We start from the raw sequence: 18,559 nt of genomic DNA on the forward strand, positions 1-18,559 counted from the left end.
GGAATATACTTGGTTTGATACTGTGGTTGCTTTTAGATAAGCAGCTGGAAAGTCACTAATGAATCCCCTGTAGTGTTCTCCCAGCTTCACATTTATGGCCGTCTGTACAACTAATGTGGCTATAGGATATAGTCAGACTAGCACAAAGAGGGCAGTCACAGGTTTAGTCACTAAACCAGGAACTCTGGAGAATTGACAAGGGGGGCTATACATTTTAGGCCAAAGTAGCTGAACTAGGAAATAGCGGATTTAAATCATTTTTCAGGTTGTCTATTTTTACACTAAATTGAATTGCCTTAACTGTAACTATTCCTCCATGAAACAATATTAAATATATTAATAGCCGCATTAAATCTATATACATTTGAGGGAGATTTTGGTAGCACAATGTTTAATGACGTTTTGTCACCTTACATCTATACGGGACATATCCACTTCCAAGCCCTCTATACATGGAATTTTAGCTCTAATTTCTCTTTAATTATCTATGTGCCTGAGGAGTGAACAGCACTGTAAGCAGCAAGTGTAGGTACGTATTCATACTGGGTCTACAAGAGTATAGCATGCAGGCAGCAAACAAAGAGAAAGCATGTTCCATGACATGAATCATTTATGGTGTGCAAGCGAAGATAATGGACTCCCAGGACTCACTCTGGATAATTGCCTTTTAGTGTGCATATATACCTGTACATACTGTTTGATTGCATGGAGTAAAGAAGCAGGCGGCAGTTTGGAGCCATATCTTCAGGGCTAGAATTTAGAGTTATCGCTTTACAGTTTATGTAGAATGTACAGATGGTATATCTAGATGTGTATCTGAAGCACTGTGTAGGGTTGCATTGACGTGGCATTGAAGCAGTTGGTGGAGGGATAGTAAGTGCAGTGCATGCTGGGAGCTTGGCATGTGAAGTTCTTTGCCATTAGTATTTGAAGCCACAGTGGCCAGTTTTGAAGTTGGTCGGTGCGCTCAAAGACTGACGCAGCCAAGATGAGTCACAGGATTAATTTAAGTTTGGTTGCTCTGTTGGTAGTTCCTTACTACAAAAAATACGTGTATGTGTGCATATATAAAATCCTCCAGAAGCCGTACTGCCTCGCCACAGTCTGTAATGAATGCTACATACAGCCTGATTTTTTTTTTCCCTCCTGTAGCTCCATTCACACTTCACCCCTCTGTCAGTCCTTACAATGACTTCCTGTATCCTTTACGAGTCAATTCAAAATACTAGCCCCTGTTATATAACTTCACTAAGTGTAGGTACACCTCTTCTCTGCTGTCTCTCCACTCTTCTGGTGACCTTGTCCTGACCTCTGCTTGCACCTTTACTGCTTGGTTGCTATCCCGCTCGATGCCCACTAGGTGCCTGCATAGGTAACTGCAATAATTACCTATGCAGGTTTAAGGGACCTGGGACACTGCACCCAGACCACGGAAATCAGCTGAAATGGGCTGGGTGTCTATAGTGTCCCTTTAATGGTGACTGCTATGTGCAAAGGACAGACCTTATAACTATTTATTGCCAGGAAGGGAAGATAGTCGCCCATTTACAAGCTAAAGTGGTGGCGATTTTAACATGTAATTTTAATTTCAAAACTCTCAAATATATATTTATTAAATATATGGAATAATATAATATTAAAAGAACACTATAATGTTGAGAATACAGAGCAATGTTCCTAACACTAGGGTGTCCCTCTGACCCTACTCTATTCCAGGATCATAGTTCCTGGGTGCTGGCCTCACCTCCACCGATGTCTTTGCCAAGGGGGAACATGCACGGCAAGTGCCTTGCACACTTTAGGCTTTCCCCATAGGAAAGCATTGAATCAATGATTTCATATGAGGCATCTGAAGCCGCTGGACATCCTTATGCAGAGTGTGAGGATGTCCAGCTTCGTGTCACAGAGTTAAACTCTGTGCAAATGCAGGAAGTGTCTCTAGTGACAGTCTAAGAGACAGCCATTTGAAGCAGTCTTAACCCTGTACACATTTGGGGTTTCTCTAAAACTGCAATGTTTTCGATTCCAGGATTAAGGGGACAGGGACACTGTACCAAGACCACTTCAATTTGGATTAAGTGGTAGGGTGCCTATAGTGTCCCTTTAAAAAAATCATGTGATGTGACAGTTCCCCTTTAAGGCAGACTAGGTGGTTTCCATCTGGCCTGCCACAGATGACACTTGGTATGTTATAATGCTAATCATTTATGTACATATGTGCAATATGTGCATATTTCTGCAACACTGTTTTCAGGCACCTTCTGTGCAGATATGGTAGGACTAAGAAGAGCTTTTTACACATACAGGATACATTGAATACAATTGTTCTTCAGTAAATCATTTTAGGACCAAAGATCCAAATAATAGCTACTGGAGGGTTATCGTGTAAAGATTTTTTTATATGGTGATAAAGGAAGGCTTAAAGTCTATGCTCATGTGACTAAATGTTCAGAGTGAAGTGCCCTGCTTGCTATTTTAAAAGCAAAACAAAGTGGAATTATTATATAGCCCGGTGGTTTCCAACCTTTTTTAAGACCATGCAGAAAAATGAAATCTTAAAATAATTATACAATATTCTACAACGCAGCACTTCAATGAGAAATGGTTCTAAGGCACACATACTCTATTTGTTGTTTTAATATTTCCCCCCTTTACAGCAGCGTTTAAAATGTTACACGTATGTGAAGCCTTATTTAAGAGATACGGATAATTATAGCAAATTGAATTTTATTTCCTTTTTTTTTTTTTTTAATGAATTGCTTAATAGGAATTACAATTTTAAAATGGATGCTTATTTAGAAAAGGAAAAAAACATTCCCATTTGACCATTTTAAGGCTGCAGTCATCCTATTATCCCTGAAGTCAGTATGTTCATGGAATACTTTGTGGTAACTTAAGCCATGCCACAACTCATCACCTCTCTGATCTAATGGGCAAGCTCTACAGTTGTGTTTTTAACTCTCTTAATAGCATCTTCATAAGGTTTTTTTTTATTTTATTTTTTACTTCTGCAGTTTATGCATATGACATTGATTAATCATGTGCAATCATAGAATAAATTGTCCATATTTGATCTGTATTGTTGTTTAGGGAATATGAGATGCTAGTGTTTATATAAACCTATGCGGTAGTGTGTGTTGTATGTGTATATTTATATACAGAATGTGTGTGTGTATAAACTCTTGCCAGCCTGCTTGTTTCTTCCTGTGTTACATTATTCTTTGGAATGTTAATCTTCATCCTTGTGTGTACATGGATTTAGTTGTTGTAGAGCGTTATTACAACCGGTCTGAGGATATTTCCATACTGCTGTTGAAAAGCAATATGCAAAAAGGTACTTATGTCAGTCACTTTACATGTCTGCCCAAAGAGACTCCAGTAAGTGTTTAGACCAGATAACAATTGTATATGATATGTTTAGATATTGTTTGGGATTATTAACTCAACTCCACTATTTTCATTCACAAAAATGGAGGTTGCGGAGCATTGACAAGAGAATCAGAAAGGGGCCGTATTGACAAGGGAATTACAAACTGTGTAGGCTGAAATAACTGGACTGGAAGAAACCTCCAGCTTTGTAATGTTTCAGTTCTCTAGTGGCTTTGCAATTTGTCCACAGTACCTTTATCAAATAACCCCCAAATGGATCTCTGAATGCAGAACAAACTTGGGAAGATAGTTAGTTGATCATGACCCAAATTAAAATTTTGGTCCACTGTGAAATTGACTTCTTTGTACAGATGCCAATCTTATTTTCCCCTTCTCCAGAATATTTTACAGGGCAAAACGGTTATTTCTTAAATATATCAACAGACGTATTGGAATGTGTGCTGTCACTGATCTATTTGTTTTGTGGTTCTAAGATTTCCAGCTCTATATCTTAATATTACGACTACATTGATAGGTTCTTATTGTATGATGTTCGTCAAAGGTATTGTTCTAGAGCTGTGCTATATTAGAGCACTTTTGGCAGTGCCCTGTCTTTTTCATCACTTATTTTCTATATCGAAGCGACTGTCTGTCTATCTACGCACACAGTACTTATAAATTAAAGTCCTATGCTACTAGCAAATCCGTAATGGTCACTTTGAGAGTGAAAACCTTTATTATAATATGTATATATATATATTTTTTTTTTTATATTGGTCTTTGAAAAGAAATGTCTTAGAGCCAGTTATCACCTATATATGAATTATTTTTTTCTGCCTTAATTATAGTAATGTTATTTTCTATCTCTTCTTAAAACAAGCAGCTCACCCAGATGTTTCCTTTCTTTTCAGAAGGACCTATCACTAAAGCCCCCTGAACGAGAAAAGATACGTGAACGGCACCCAGCAAAGAAACCCAGGGAATCGGGGAACTTCATTTCTGCAGAACCTAGTGAGAATGGACACAACCATGATGCAGGGAGCTTAGAGAGAGAACTGGAGAGAGGGAAAGACCACTTCAAGAAAAAATTCCCCCTGAAACATTTAAATCAGGTACGACTCAAATGTCTTTCCTCGATTGGTTCTCTGCAAGCATTAGCGGGATTTGGAAGGGTTAATCATTGGATCCCAGAGAAAATGTTCTGCTACAATGTAAAATCATTATTTTCTGGGTCTGCTCGCAAACAGGTGGCTGCACTACATTATTGATGAAAGCAAAATGGTCTGACTGTAGGAAATGGAGGTTGTTTATTGTGGGTTCTCTGCTTTTAAGCCGTAAAGCGGGGAAATGCATACTGGCCTGCTTAGCTTAATGAGAAATGCTGTAAAAAGCATATCACCTTTATTTTCTCAGTGCTGTCAAGATGGTGAATTATTTGTGTCAGTCTGTACCAAAGGGGGGGAGGAGGGGCGAGTTGGGGGCTTCGTGGTCTCAGGGAAAAGGAGCAGCAGCACACTGTGAAAAGGGCACAGATGGCTGTCTCCTCTATTGCAGCAATAATCTGTGACTGCTTCAAATTCACAGCTGCTCGCCCAATCCACCAGGGGATCTCACAGCACAGAGTGCAGAGCTGGAATTAGCTAATCCCAGGCCACAGCAGACAAATAGCCTCCTCTCCATCACAAGAGCTCCGTTTTCATTATCCACTCAGCTGCCAGTTTACACCTTTGCTGCCAAGGCACTGTGAACAACAGCAGCAGAGAGATGAAGCTTTGCAGTGTAAAGTGCTTTTCTGTCTTCCCTTCAAAAGAAAGGTTAAAGGCTCTCTCTAGCACACAAGGAGCTCTTACACACTTAACACATTGAGTACCAGAATAGGATTTCTTCCCTAACGATCTGTTGTCGTAATGATAATTAGGGAGGATGAATAATCATTAGTAAGATTATGTATGTCTCATGAGATGTAATTCCTAGTATTTTAAGCAGGCACTTGATGATTTGATAAACCCAAGTGATACAGAGGATTTATGACTTTAATATAAAGCAATTCTAGAATTAAGTCTGTGCTTCAGTTGTGTGAGAAAGTGACACAAATATGGTATCACTTATCACTTGTGGCCCTTGATTGTTGAGATGAGTTATCGTGAAGTGTCATTGCTTTTGTAGTTGGGCTTGAAAGGGTTAAATGAGACAGATGTTTTGCTTTTTTTGAAGAGTGACACATCGACAGTAGTATTGCCAACATGTGTAATTGCAAAAATGCTCTATGGGTAGCTCACTTGTGGGTAGTGCTTGCATGGATAGTTCAGTTACATATTAATGGATTGCTTTTCAGAGAGGATTTAATTACCCTGCAGCAGGCCTAAGTACTTCACTATTTTTCCATCAGATTATCACATATTTCAAAGAAGGCAAAGTATACTGAGAATTTAGAGTTTAAGAGTTTTATTCCATTCGACTCTGTGCCAGCAACCCACATAATGAAAGACTCCTTATATCAAAGGGAATGATTGGAAGATTAGGAATTGTCCACATGGGGTGGAGGGGATCGGTCTGTATTTGTAGACCATATGATGTGATGTGGTCTGTATAAAATAACATTTAGCATTATTTCAAGCCTTGAAACTGTATTTTTTTCCCTCTTTCAAATGAGCAAAACCTAGCAATAAGCCAGATTTATTGTTTCAAAATTCCTAAATCTTGGGTGCAAATAGAATTTGTGGATATTTATTTGTGCTTATGTTTATACAAGAGTTGAGAAATATTTTGCTAGATTTTCTGTAGCTACCAAACTTGCCTTTGTTGCAGCCAAGCAAGACAGACAGTATAACCAAACTAGATATATAAAGGTGTAAAGGCCTAGTCACATAGGATTTAAGAACATTGACCATGTGTGTGGTGCATTCTCCACCCTCCTTCCCTTAAAGCCTATTGCTTGTTTTCTTCTCTTACCAGTAACTGTTCACAATCACATACATGTGACTATTTGTCAGTACTCATACCCAATATTAATTTTGTGCAAAATTGGCATCTGATGCCAGCACGAAAGTACCATACCATACAAAATGTGTCAATTATTTTCTTATGTGCATTGTAAAAATGGGTTGATAGAAAGCTAATAAAGTTATTCCCTTCCAATGAACTGATTGTGTGTCTGCAATTCTGGTAGTAAATTTAGTTTGTTATCCAAGTATGAGTAATTTATAAAACTGGAGAGAGTTATAATATTATCTATGTATTTATGGTAATCACAAAATCAGTTCTGATATAACTGTTAAACTAATCTGAAACATTATTATTCTAAATATGAAATCTACAGCTGATCGCAAATAAAAGATTATAAAAACCTGCAAGAATGAGTCTTTAAGTTTAAAAACATACTTTTAAAATGTCTTACTGACTATTGATTTAAATCATGATTTATAGGGGCACTGGCCAAATAAAAAGAAATCACAGTTTTGTACATATACCCCTGTGAAAACATGCATTCATTTAATTATGATTTTTTTTTCATTAGGGATATATTTAAAACAAGCTTCCAAAATCTGCATGTCTCTAGTCTGCAGCCTTTACAAGCCCTCCCCTTCTAACCCCGCCCAGACTTTCTGTGGCTGTCCAATCACAGACTCCATACAGCTCAACGCTTCTTTGCAGGTGCTCTGAGCAATTACTGCCACTTGAGGGTAGCTCTACTGAGCTGAACAAAAAGGAAGTAACATGACCTGTTGTCTAATTTACAAATTAACTTTGTTACACTCCCCTTTCTGTCAATGTGCCAGCTTTTGTAAAATGAAAAAAGAGAACACGTTCGTCACGTGCTTTAGTGGTCTGGAGTGTCCTTTTAAATCAACTTGGTTTAAATCAGATCTATCCTGGAAAATCCTTTTGTGGATAGCGGAAAAGGCTCTTGAATGGATAAAGTAGGCCAGCAGTGCACTCATGGATTCTAGATGTTTGTGCGATTATTTATTGTTTGCTATAATATTCCAAATTATTTCGATTTTTATGAGCCAAGGAAGAGACTAAAATTAGGTAATTTCTCTTGCAAATATAAGGCTTTTGACATACCATTGAACAATTTCTAAGCTCTCTGGTGCTCAGTGTAATATCACATCACGTGCTGTTAGCCATTGGTCGATGACCTGCAGGCTACCACATATTTAGAAGATCACTGTAAGGTTAAAATAGTTCTTTAAACCTTTGTGAATTAATTTCTTTAGATTTAATTGGTCCCACGTTAAAAATTAAAAAATGTTAAAAGCTTAAAAGTAAACGTCCATGTAATCCAGCTCAAGACAGTCTTGTTGCACGTGCTGCTCCACCGTCGTTCCGAAAGCTTCTCATAGAAAAGCAGAGATCATTGGCCCATGCAGTAGTGAGTGGCCAGACTGCCGGGCTTAAAGATTCTCATTTTATTTGAAACCATTCAAAAACGGTTTAACACAGAACCATGGGAAGGCACATAACAATTTCAACAAAATGAAGTGCCTAGAGTGCATCTTTAAAGCCTTTTGAAACCCAGGGTTTAATATGGCAGTGAATTGCCCCGGGCCCATTGTGGATATTAAATTGTACGTGGACCTGCTTCCTCTGTTCTGTGCTTTAATATTTTTATTTTTCAGCCATCCAAATCAGAAAGTGTAAAATACTCCATGCAGGATGTGATCTCTAATAAGAGACTTGCTAAAAGGAGAATAATGAGTCCCTTTATCACTAAGTGGTTTCAGCTTATATACATTTGTCCATATTGAGGCTGCCCTCATTTCCTTTGTTTAGTGGCTGGTTTGAGTTTGCATTTACTTGGATAAATGACTTCAGTTAGCTTAATTACCATTCTGGTGTCATATAGGCTCTGATTTTGTCCTCTTTAAAGGAACATTCCAAGCACCATAACCACTTGTTTAACCGCCATAACCCCTGGTGTCGTCACTAAGAATAAGTAGTCAAACCATTTGTGATCTGCCATGTGCCCACTGCCACCTTCCCTTCTACCCGAAGCTGTACTACTGGCTTTGACACTTGGTTAACTTGAGAAAGCCTGTGCCTGCCTCAGAAGTTGCAGTAGCAACACATTTGGATAGCATTGATTGGCTGTGAGGGTGAGCAGAAACACCCAGCCAAATAATGGTGTTCAAGTATGTACAAAACGTACATTGCTAATGCTCAATATGTGAAACCGATTCGGCCCTTCCTTAAAGACAAGTATTGTTTTAAATGTCTTTGTATCACCATGAATTCCCTTGGTTGGTGACCATTACACTAGTCAAACTCTGCTCAGACCAGCTCTAAATCAATTCTCCCCTGCCCTATATACAATTCAGCAGACATTCCCTTACTGTAAGGCTGCCATGCAGCTAATTGCTGACAAATCTCAGTGCTGCACTGCGATCCGTTTGAAAAAAAGAATACTTAGAAAAAGAATACCCATTTGGCTCCATGTGTTTTTAATTTGGTCAGTAGAGTGAACCTCAGAAGACTTCTATCAGCCAAATTTAAATGAACTTGGCTAAATGAAATGTGATGCCTAGTGAATAACCCCCATTGAGTTGAATTAGACTAGTTATCCATGAATTTTAAGTAATCTCTGCAGGGACGGCCTGTCGCTGTCACACAACAGGTGCAAGAGACCCTTGCTGTTGCCCAGAAACAGCCTGACACTTTAAAGGAGCACTATAGGGTCATGAACATAACCATGTATTCCTGACCCTATAGTGCTAAACCCACCATTTAGGTGTCTTGCACGCCCCCCCCTCCCATATCCCTGGCCCCTTCCCCCGCCCCCTTGGTAATATCAGAATTGTCCCCAAAAATTTGCCAAGGCACTTTATTTTTGCTGATTTCTATTTTATTTTTACTTTTTTGCTAAAATTAGTAAGGTCAAACACATTTTTGGACAAACAGCACCTCCTCATAGAGATGCATCTCTATGAGGAAAATTCAGCTTCCCCATGCAGAACGTGGAGATGCTGAACGGCAGGGCTGCTTACTGTGCAGCACTGAGGAAGGAAGCACCTTCAGTGGCCACTCCTCTGATGGTGTCCCTAGGGGCAATGTAAACCCTGCCTTTTCTCTCAAAAGGCTGTGTTTGCATACGAATGTCTGAAGACAATGATTATACATTAAGCTGTAGTTGTTCTGGTGACTATAGTGTCCCTTTAAGCAGCCTACAGAGAGCAGACTACAGTCTGGCAAGGGAGGCAATGTGAGAGAGTTTTGGCCTCGGGATCAACCTGTGGCAGCCAATGGACTCTCACTAAAGATAGTGAGGCCATTATTGTTTATTGGAACACATGGCGAACATCCATCTGCTTTGCTTGTACATTCTGTAACACTGATTAGGGCACATTGAAATGTCCTGTGCAGAGAAATTGGTTAATGAAAGACTTTTCAATTAGAAAACAAGTTCACCAATTTCACGTTTTCAATATCCTTCAACATCATTTTAACTTTATTTTTAAACTAAAGAAATGGGTCACCACACTATTCATGAAATAAACATATGATCACACAAACACTTGCATCTCTGTGGTTTATTAGTATAGTTGGTGCCTCCTGGATACTAACACCTATACATATATTAACATGTGTAAAAATAAATATTGTAACTTGAGAAATGTATTCCTATACAAGTAAATATATGTATTTCTCCATTTCTGTATATTGGACATTACTGTTAAACATTGTTAAATGTCTCCCTGTTTTGGATGGATAGTTCTTCTTGGTCCCTCTGTTGGGACCCAGATTCCTCTGTTATGATTTTCTCCACTAATGGTTCTGCACTCAAAACTGGGTACCTATACGGCTTCAGGGTATCCTCGTTGGTCAGAACAGGCTAATTAACAGTCCGCACGAATTGTTTACTGTAGTGGGACCTGCCTTTCCCATTGCAATGGGCTCCTCACTGACACTGAAAGAAACCTAATAAAGGGGTTAAGCAGACATTATTTTACCGTGAATTCGGATACATTTGAAAAAAAGAGTCACCAAGCTAATGGCATGTACATAATTTGTGCCTCTATAAAAAGGTTAAGAAACACTGCCGTAGACCATAAAGTGTCCTGGACTAAGTGATGCAGTAGTGCCCCTCTTTGACTATTTGAGTGTTGGAAGATGTGCGTATTGAACACCAGATGTCAAATATGAGTTTTATGCTTTTAATTATTCTGGTAGACCCAAATGTGAACTTTTAAATGTGAACTTTTCTGGCACGTCAGACAACATTTTCCACTGTACATGAAGTTATGATATGTAGCAAGATAGTATGTGTTGCATGTTATGGAAATAGAATAAGAACAAAGGGCATCGAGACATAAATAGAGCTTTTATTGTCCGTTCTATTTAAAGCTCTTGTACATTAACGTGACACTCTAAAGATGGGATTAAGCTATAAAAGATAAACTATTACAGCTTGTAAAATACCTGCAAAGTTCAAAGTTCCTCATGTCAACTGTATCTTAGTAGTGTCTGTATGTTTAGCAGATAATTCCATACTTGTTACATGCTTGGCTCCCTGTGGTCCTCTGTCATTCATTAATTAGTTGCATTCCTATTCTTGCCTCTCATCACCTCCACTAGCAAGACATTCCTGCATCAGCTAACCTTTTAGTGAGGAAAGATTATGTTTGCACTAAATTAACACTTTCCCCTTTCACAGCTTGTCTTTGTGACCTAGAACATGTTTTCCTCAGCATTGTAATCCTGATCTGATAGAGCATTATTCACACCTGGCTGTTAAATTAAATGTATCCTTTTCTGGAGCTGTTAATATAAGGACACAGCACCTCCTGATTATAGGCTTTGCATCATGCCGCACGCTGACTGTGACCTCTGGCCTTTAACATTGTTTAATGTGTAATTGATATTGACCAACGATACGGGTGAGCTACGATTTTTTTTTTCCTCCATATTTATCTTACCTAATCATCTATCACAGTATACAATCGAGCATGTGATAACAAAGCGTTTTTTTTTCTTCTTAATCTATACATTATTTATATAATATGGTTATAACCATTTTGCAAGACATTTTATATTTCTGCATTTTGTCAGACAGAACTTGAAAGTGCTGCCCAGGCAGTTTGTGGTAGTTGTGTATTCTCGCTGTGAATTCAGTTCAGTTATATTAACAGCTGGGATCTCATGGGAACCATTGCAATTGCACACTGGGAGCACATCCGTTTCATGTACTGCTGGGCATCACCTTCACATCCTGTCTGACAAAATGTGAAATGCTTGGTGATCTGGCAATCTTGGGTACAAATGAGGACATACATCAAAACATTAAATGGAATAAAAGAGTCATTACTACATTAACATATGGTTAAAGGATCACTATAGGGTCAGGAACACAAACCTGTATTCCTGACCCTATAGTGTTAACACCGCCATCTAGCCCCCCTGGGCCCCTCATGCCTCTATAAATATAGTACAAATCTTACTGTATTCAAGCCTGAAGCTGTAAATCTGCATGCTGTTAGACTCAGAAAAACAAGCAGTCTGCTGACGTGGTAGCCTGATCCAATCACAGTGCTTCCCCATAGGATTGGCTGAGACTGACAAAGAGGCAGATCAGGGGTAGAGCCAGCATGATTCAAACACAGCCCTGGCCAATCAGCATCTCCTCATAGAGATGAATTGAATCAATAAATCTCTATGAGGAAAGATCAGTGTTTGCATGCAGAGGGAGGAGATACTGAATCACAGGATGCTGACCACAGTGCTGCCCTGTGCTCTGCTGACAGCAGATCTGAGTGGATGGATATTATGCCTCCATCAACTCCGAAGTCCCTCTGGTTCACTCTGAGTGACTGCAGCTGGAGGTGTTCCTAGCTTTCAATGTAGACACTGTATTTTCCCAGAAAATACAGTGTTTACACGAGAGAAGCTGCAGGGAGCTATAGTTCTTACCTGAACAACCTCATTAAGCTGAAGTTGTTCAGGTGACTATAGTGTCCCTTTAAATATTGGCCCCCTGCAGATAAAGTTGTATAGTCCCAGCCAAAGCACCCGATATTATTGGCCATCACTGGCTGAGAGTCTGAGGTTAAGTGGCAAGTTAAAAAAAGAGAAATAGTATACAAGCTAACTACAGATATTAAATCTGCTAAATTGAAAGGGTCCCAGGTGAACCTCACTAACACCCAAAGTAGTAAAACAAGAGACAACAAAGTGGAAACCACATTCAATAAGCATACAATGTGAAATGCAACCTGGAGAATATAACCAGAGTCTAAAATGAAAAAATACAAATCATAGCGTAACACAGTATAATTATTGTAGTAAAATGTGAAGCTAGTAGCAAACTCACAACCAGAGATGAAAATCAGGCCTCTCACCCCCTTGGGGTATGTGTAGTAATGGACTTGATAGTAGATCCAGATATATGAATGTCTTCAAAGAAATGGATAAAAAGAGCCATACATGGTGAAGTACGTAGGAAAATTACAAAATATATTTATTGATTGCACTTACAGACATAAAGATGTAATAGGCATATCTTCACTCTCAGTGAAACTGGATGGCAGTGTAGAAAATAGAACCACAATTCCAATTTGGGCAGCAGAGCAAGCAGAGGAAATGAATAAAATATTAAAAATAAAGAAAACAATAAAAACTCTTAATGCAATCAATAAATATCTTTTGTAATTTTCCTACGTACTTCACCATGTATGGCTCTTTTTATCCATTTCTTTGAAGACATTCATATATCTGGATCTACTATCAAGTCTATTACTACACATACCCCAAGGGGGTGAGAGGCCTGATTATTAGCCAACAGTATGTCTGTTTTGCTTAATAATAACGGTCTAATGTGTTTCTCCAACTTATTATCCATAACAAAAAACATTATTTTTTTGTTTTTGTTTTTAATTTATGAAAAAAATAATCACATCTTACTGATAGTGTAGTTGTTTGGATTGTTAGCTCTATGGATAATGGTTTAAGTCCAGACCAGGTGTGACCCAAATCTCTTTATATTCTAAAATACCGGTCATGATGCTATTAATCGTTAACCGGTTAATATAAATGTTTTCTTACAGATATCACTCCATTTCCTTGCCAGTCATAGAAATGGTAAATATTATAATGTACCATAGCACTCTATATATGGCAAAATATGTCCTTATTAGTATAAAAATTTGATTAAAAAGAAATGCATATGATACAATCCATTACATAGCATTCAAGGAATATCATGCACATTGACAATAAATAATCTACAGAATCCACAAATTGCTTTGCAGAAATAAATAATACTAATGAACTCTAAGTGTTCCCTCCAGATAGTCAAAAAGAGGAGACCACAAACCCCAACAGTTCAACTCTAGGTCTTTTTCAAGCAGATCTTGAGCTACCCTGAAAAGGAGCTATAGCCAAATTGTTGGGATCTCAATATCCCCTTGACAAAAAGACCTAGAGTCAAAACGTTGGGGTTTGTGGTGGTCTCCTCATTTTTCCTCTGTGTGTCTTGAAAGGACTTTAAATTTTCACCCTTATACTGATGGCTTGAGGTTTAACGCTATTTAAAACTTTAAGTACCTGAGGTTAGGTTCTCCCAACACATTGTAAAGTAATCCTTTTGGGATATATCTGCAAGATTGTAAGCTCTCATGCTAATTAAGTGCTTTGTATAAAAGCGCTTCAATGGCTGGATCTTCGCTCACAGACAGGGCCTTATTTACCTTTTGTGTATTGGTCTGTGTATATGGTATTTAGTTTTTTTTGTTATTACTTCCTCCACCCCCTCCCCCCTACACACACACACACAAGGCAGAATATGTTGGCGCTTTATAAATTCTAGTAATAACTAAAAGGGATTAATTGAAAATTCTGCTCCCATAAGCCTTCTGAAGCCCGGATCACCTGCAAACCGTTTGAGTATATAAGTAAATTTTATAAGGAAACTCTCAGTCATAAACTCGGGGTCAGAGAGACATATGTGCCTCATAGGAAACCCATTCCTGTAAGCTGAATTGTCAGTAGCAGGTGGGCAGTGAGTTGTAAAAATTACTTTGTGCACAAGAGATATAGAAATTAGCTACGCGTATTCTCTTCCAAAACTGGACCAGCCCCATTTTCTGCCAGTTATATCTGAGTTCATGTTAATCTGGGAATTAATGCACCCAGTGCCAGTTTTTTTTCCCATGTCAATCCGGGTTGATGTTAAGATGTTGATCTGGGTTGCTGGAGCCCCTGGGTGCCCATTTATTTTCTCCAGGCAGATTTTGGATAAACTGTTAATCTAGAAATGTACCACTCTCCATGCCACCTTCATACCAGGCAGACCAGGACTGTAACAGTGTTGGTATATGATGTTACTTGTAGTGTTAAAAATGCCATTCCAAGATCATAAAATAAGATCATTAATAATCTGAAATAAAATCACAGCGTGCAATTATTATAGAACACACATTTACTATCCATTTAATTTGTATAAATATAAAATCTCTGGGTTCTGTTAGAACCATCCTTTTGAAGTTTTACCCTAGGGAACCTGTGCATAAACAGAACTTCCCCGACTATCTTGCGATGAATAGATGGTTGTGCAATAAGTAAATAGGAACATATATTACCTGTATGTAATAGGAGAGGAGATTCTTCAAATTTGCCTATCCGTTCATCAAAGCCATACATATCACAATTCTATTAACCTAGCAATGTAATGGGAAACCTCCTGCCTGCTCCCATATCGTGCCTTTAAGATGTTCCTTTGTGCCCTGCAAGGAATCTGTTAAAGCAGTAGCACAGTAATCCTATCCAGAGAACAGGTATAGCTGCTACCTGTTCCCACGTATAGCCCCAGGTAAACATGGAGGCCTTTAAGTGCAGTGTGCTGTTTGCGTAGTGAGAACATGTTATGGAAACATAAAGCTGTGGATTGAAAAGCCTCTTGGGAAAGCTTTGTAGAGTGAGCTGCTCCCAGGCCTGTTTTAGGTCATAGTGAAAGCAGCAAGGCTGCTGAACTGACACATGAGAACATCCAGCAGTGGGTGGGACAAACTGGATGGAATTTGCTGCCCCTGATGTTTGTTCCAAAGCAGCCCTTACATCATTGACATAACTAGCCGTTTATAAGTGCATTCCTACTCCAAAGAACACACACACAGTCCTACTTTGTTCTTGCCATTTATTTTGTTATAGTTTTTCTTTTAATTTTGCCAGTTGACCTAAATTGCCTACTGTACAAGTGAGGTTAAATAGTTTGATTTTGCGTAACACTAATATCTTCTTTGATTAACCCGAGATTCTAGACAGACTAGTTTCTGTTAACTGCCTGTGCATTGCTGCATGTTCCATTAGGAGAGAAAGATGCAATGAACCCTGTTATATGAAGTGTGGTTTATCTTCCTCTATGACATCATGTCTGCCGAACACCCAGGAGATTACTCAACCTGATCTTTATTTGTAAGCAGACAGCACCACCTGTGCCAATAGAAGGCTTGTGCTGGCTGGGCTTACAAGGACAGCTTCAGACTGACTTCTCTGTGACATCATTGCCCTCTAGTGGCTAAGTGAGGCATACACCACAAAGGTGAAGGCAACATGTACAGAAATTAAAGCTAGTTAATTTTGAGCAATGCAATGTTTTGTGGACACAGGACATACTTGAAAACGAAAGAAATCTCAATGTATCCTTCCTGGTAAAATATTCTATAAATAAATAATTGTTTGCAGTTTAACGGTTTATATATGACTTTGTTAGATGTTAAATATACCTTGTTAGCCACTGTTATTATATTTTTATTGGTATGTTGAAAGATGCTGTTTAGCTGTACAAGGAAACTGTGTGTAAGGAAATGTCCTGTTTGTCACGAGTGTACAAACTAACTTGTGTAAAAGCTAGCCTGCAAGTTCTATAAACCTTTAATTGCCAGAGGAGCCAGTAACCTGATGTGCAAAGGAATGGCTTGGAACAGGATCTGAACATTGTGCAAGCTGATCTTGTCAAGTTTAAGCACGTCGTAGAGTATCAGGTGCCTAAAAGGCAGCAAAACCCCTTTGTGTACACTTGGCTCTTGTTCATGCCAATCACCAATCACACATTCACAAGTACATGCAGGAGCCATGCCACGGTCTGGAGAATTTGATACAGTGTCTAATTCCGTGGAGATTCACCTCTGACCTTGGAATAAAACCCCACTATACCTGATTTGTTGGTCAGTTGTAGCAAGAAATATATATTTTTTTCCTTAATAGCTGTTGGAGACTTTATCAGCGTGTGTGTGTGTGTGTGTGTGTGTATGTATGTATATATATATATATATATATATATATATATATATATATATATATATATATATATATATATATATATATATATATATATTTATTATGACTCTTTGTCTGTGGGAGGTACTCATACAGTTTTATTGCATCCTTTAGTTTCATGCACCCTACAGGCATCTCTATATCAGAACTGCTAGAATCTACCTGATCAGGAGCACATTACTCATTGAAAGTGCTGCTAATAAAACGAGTGCCTTTGGATGGCTTCAGCCTCCATCTGTTCTAAGATGGAAAGAAATTGAGTGAAAGTTGTTAACAGACGTATCTGTTGCTGCCTGAGGCAGTTGTGTCACTACCGGATGACGGTCAAGAATTTATGTCAGTTCAGTGCAGTTAACAATCCCTGACAATTCATGAACTGCAAGGAAAGGCAATAAATAAAGACAGAAATATATCCACCCGCTGGAGATAAAGATATGGCTGACAGAATAAAAAATAATTTTCATTTGACAGTGATCAGTATTAGTATGTCCAGCATTTTACAGTCTTAATGATAATCCCTAATGAATTATTCAGTATCGCATGCACCGGCTGCAAATGTGGGATTCTGGTTTCATGCTACGAAGTGTCCTGGCTTTGTCTCATTACATATGAGCTAGAGTTTGGGTGGCAAAAAGTTAAATCCAAAGCTACTGAGGTACAGCTAAAGATGTCAAGCTTCTGGAAATTTAGAAACCACGGAAAAAAAGAAAAATCATTTTTTTATTTCTCTCATTTCAGGAAATTAAAAACAAATACTGAGTTAATTAATGTTATAAATTGAAACTTATTTTGTCACACTTTGGATATAAAATGTAGACCGCTCTCAGCCCCCTAACTGCCGGCTCTCTGTGCTTCCTGAAACTAACATTTTAGAAGCCGAAACGACGCTGGGGTGAGGCAACTTTGGGGTTAAACTGTTTGAGGATTGTTTAACCCCTTGAGGGAAGAGTGCATGCCAGGAGCTCCTGGCTTCATAGCAACTTCATTTAGATGAAGTAGTTATGGTTTCTTAAGATGCTTAGACTGTCCCTTTAAGATCTTTAATACAAGTCTTCATGTTCTATAGTTTTTAGAAATATAATTTTGTAGATGAACACCATTTCATGAATATATTATTTATCATTGAAAAAGAAGTGTCATCGCCTCCCCCATGCCCTTTTTTGCATCTATAGAAACAACTCCCATGATGCTTGACTGGCAAAGCCTTGTGGGAGTGGTAGTTCTAAATCAGTTGAGAATCTACCTTTTGGCAATTTCTGACCTAATGTATTTCAGTTAGAGTACTTCCCTTGTTATATGTGTAGCCCTTTTAAATGACAATGATGGTAAATGTTGTATAGCTATTCTATACATCTGTTTCATAATTTCATGCATGTTTAGTAGCATGTCAAACATCTCACTCTGTGTTGGAGGTGTAACAGTGCATCTGTTATGTTACATATGTGGTATAAGTTGAACGTTGAATTCCTAATTAAATCATTTTGGGGATGTGCAGAAAAAGCAAATGTGTGTAAATAACAGCGTATTACTTAAACTCGTGTGATGGTGTTTATGGCTGAGCAGTGTGTGTTAAATGCCTGCTCCAATATTAGAATCCTGTAGTCATCACAATTTAGGTGTGTCTTATTTATAATCAGAAATGCCACAGAACCCTTTCCATATTTAAATTATTTACTCAAATCTAATGTGCTCCTTTTTTTTGGAAAATAAAGTTTCCAAAATTTGAGTGCACATTACATTCTATAGTGCATTACATTCGGAGCAAAATGCTAAATTTTACGGCAAATTGCATTCCGGTGAATTCAAACGGGGGAATTCAAACGGGGGAATTCAAAAACACAAATGTTGTTCCTGAAAGAGGGCTTAAGAAAGAATAGACTTAACGTGTAATACTAAAATTGAAATGCCATCAATGTTACTA

General features: G+C 38.3%; 1 protein-coding gene across 11 annotated transcripts in view; it reads left to right on the forward strand.

The window, feature by feature from the left end:
- The window catches only part of FBRSL1 (fibrosin like 1), a 505,865-nt gene that overhangs the window by 199,317 nt on the left and 287,989 nt on the right, over window positions 1–18,559 (forward strand). For all 11 annotated transcript variants that reach the window (XM_063454406.1, XM_063454397.1, XM_063454402.1 and 8 more), the window contains one exon: window positions 4,281–4,481. In XM_063454406.1, the coding sequence (XP_063310476.1) occupies window positions 4,281–4,481 (201 nt within the window). The remainder of the gene's footprint in view (window positions 1–4,280; window positions 4,482–18,559) is intronic.

The sequence above is a fragment of the Pelobates fuscus genome, chromosome 5, assembly GCF_036172605.1.
Source record: "Pelobates fuscus isolate aPelFus1 chromosome 5, aPelFus1.pri, whole genome shotgun sequence".
NCBI lineage: Eukaryota > Metazoa > Chordata > Amphibia > Anura > Pelobatidae > Pelobates > Pelobates fuscus.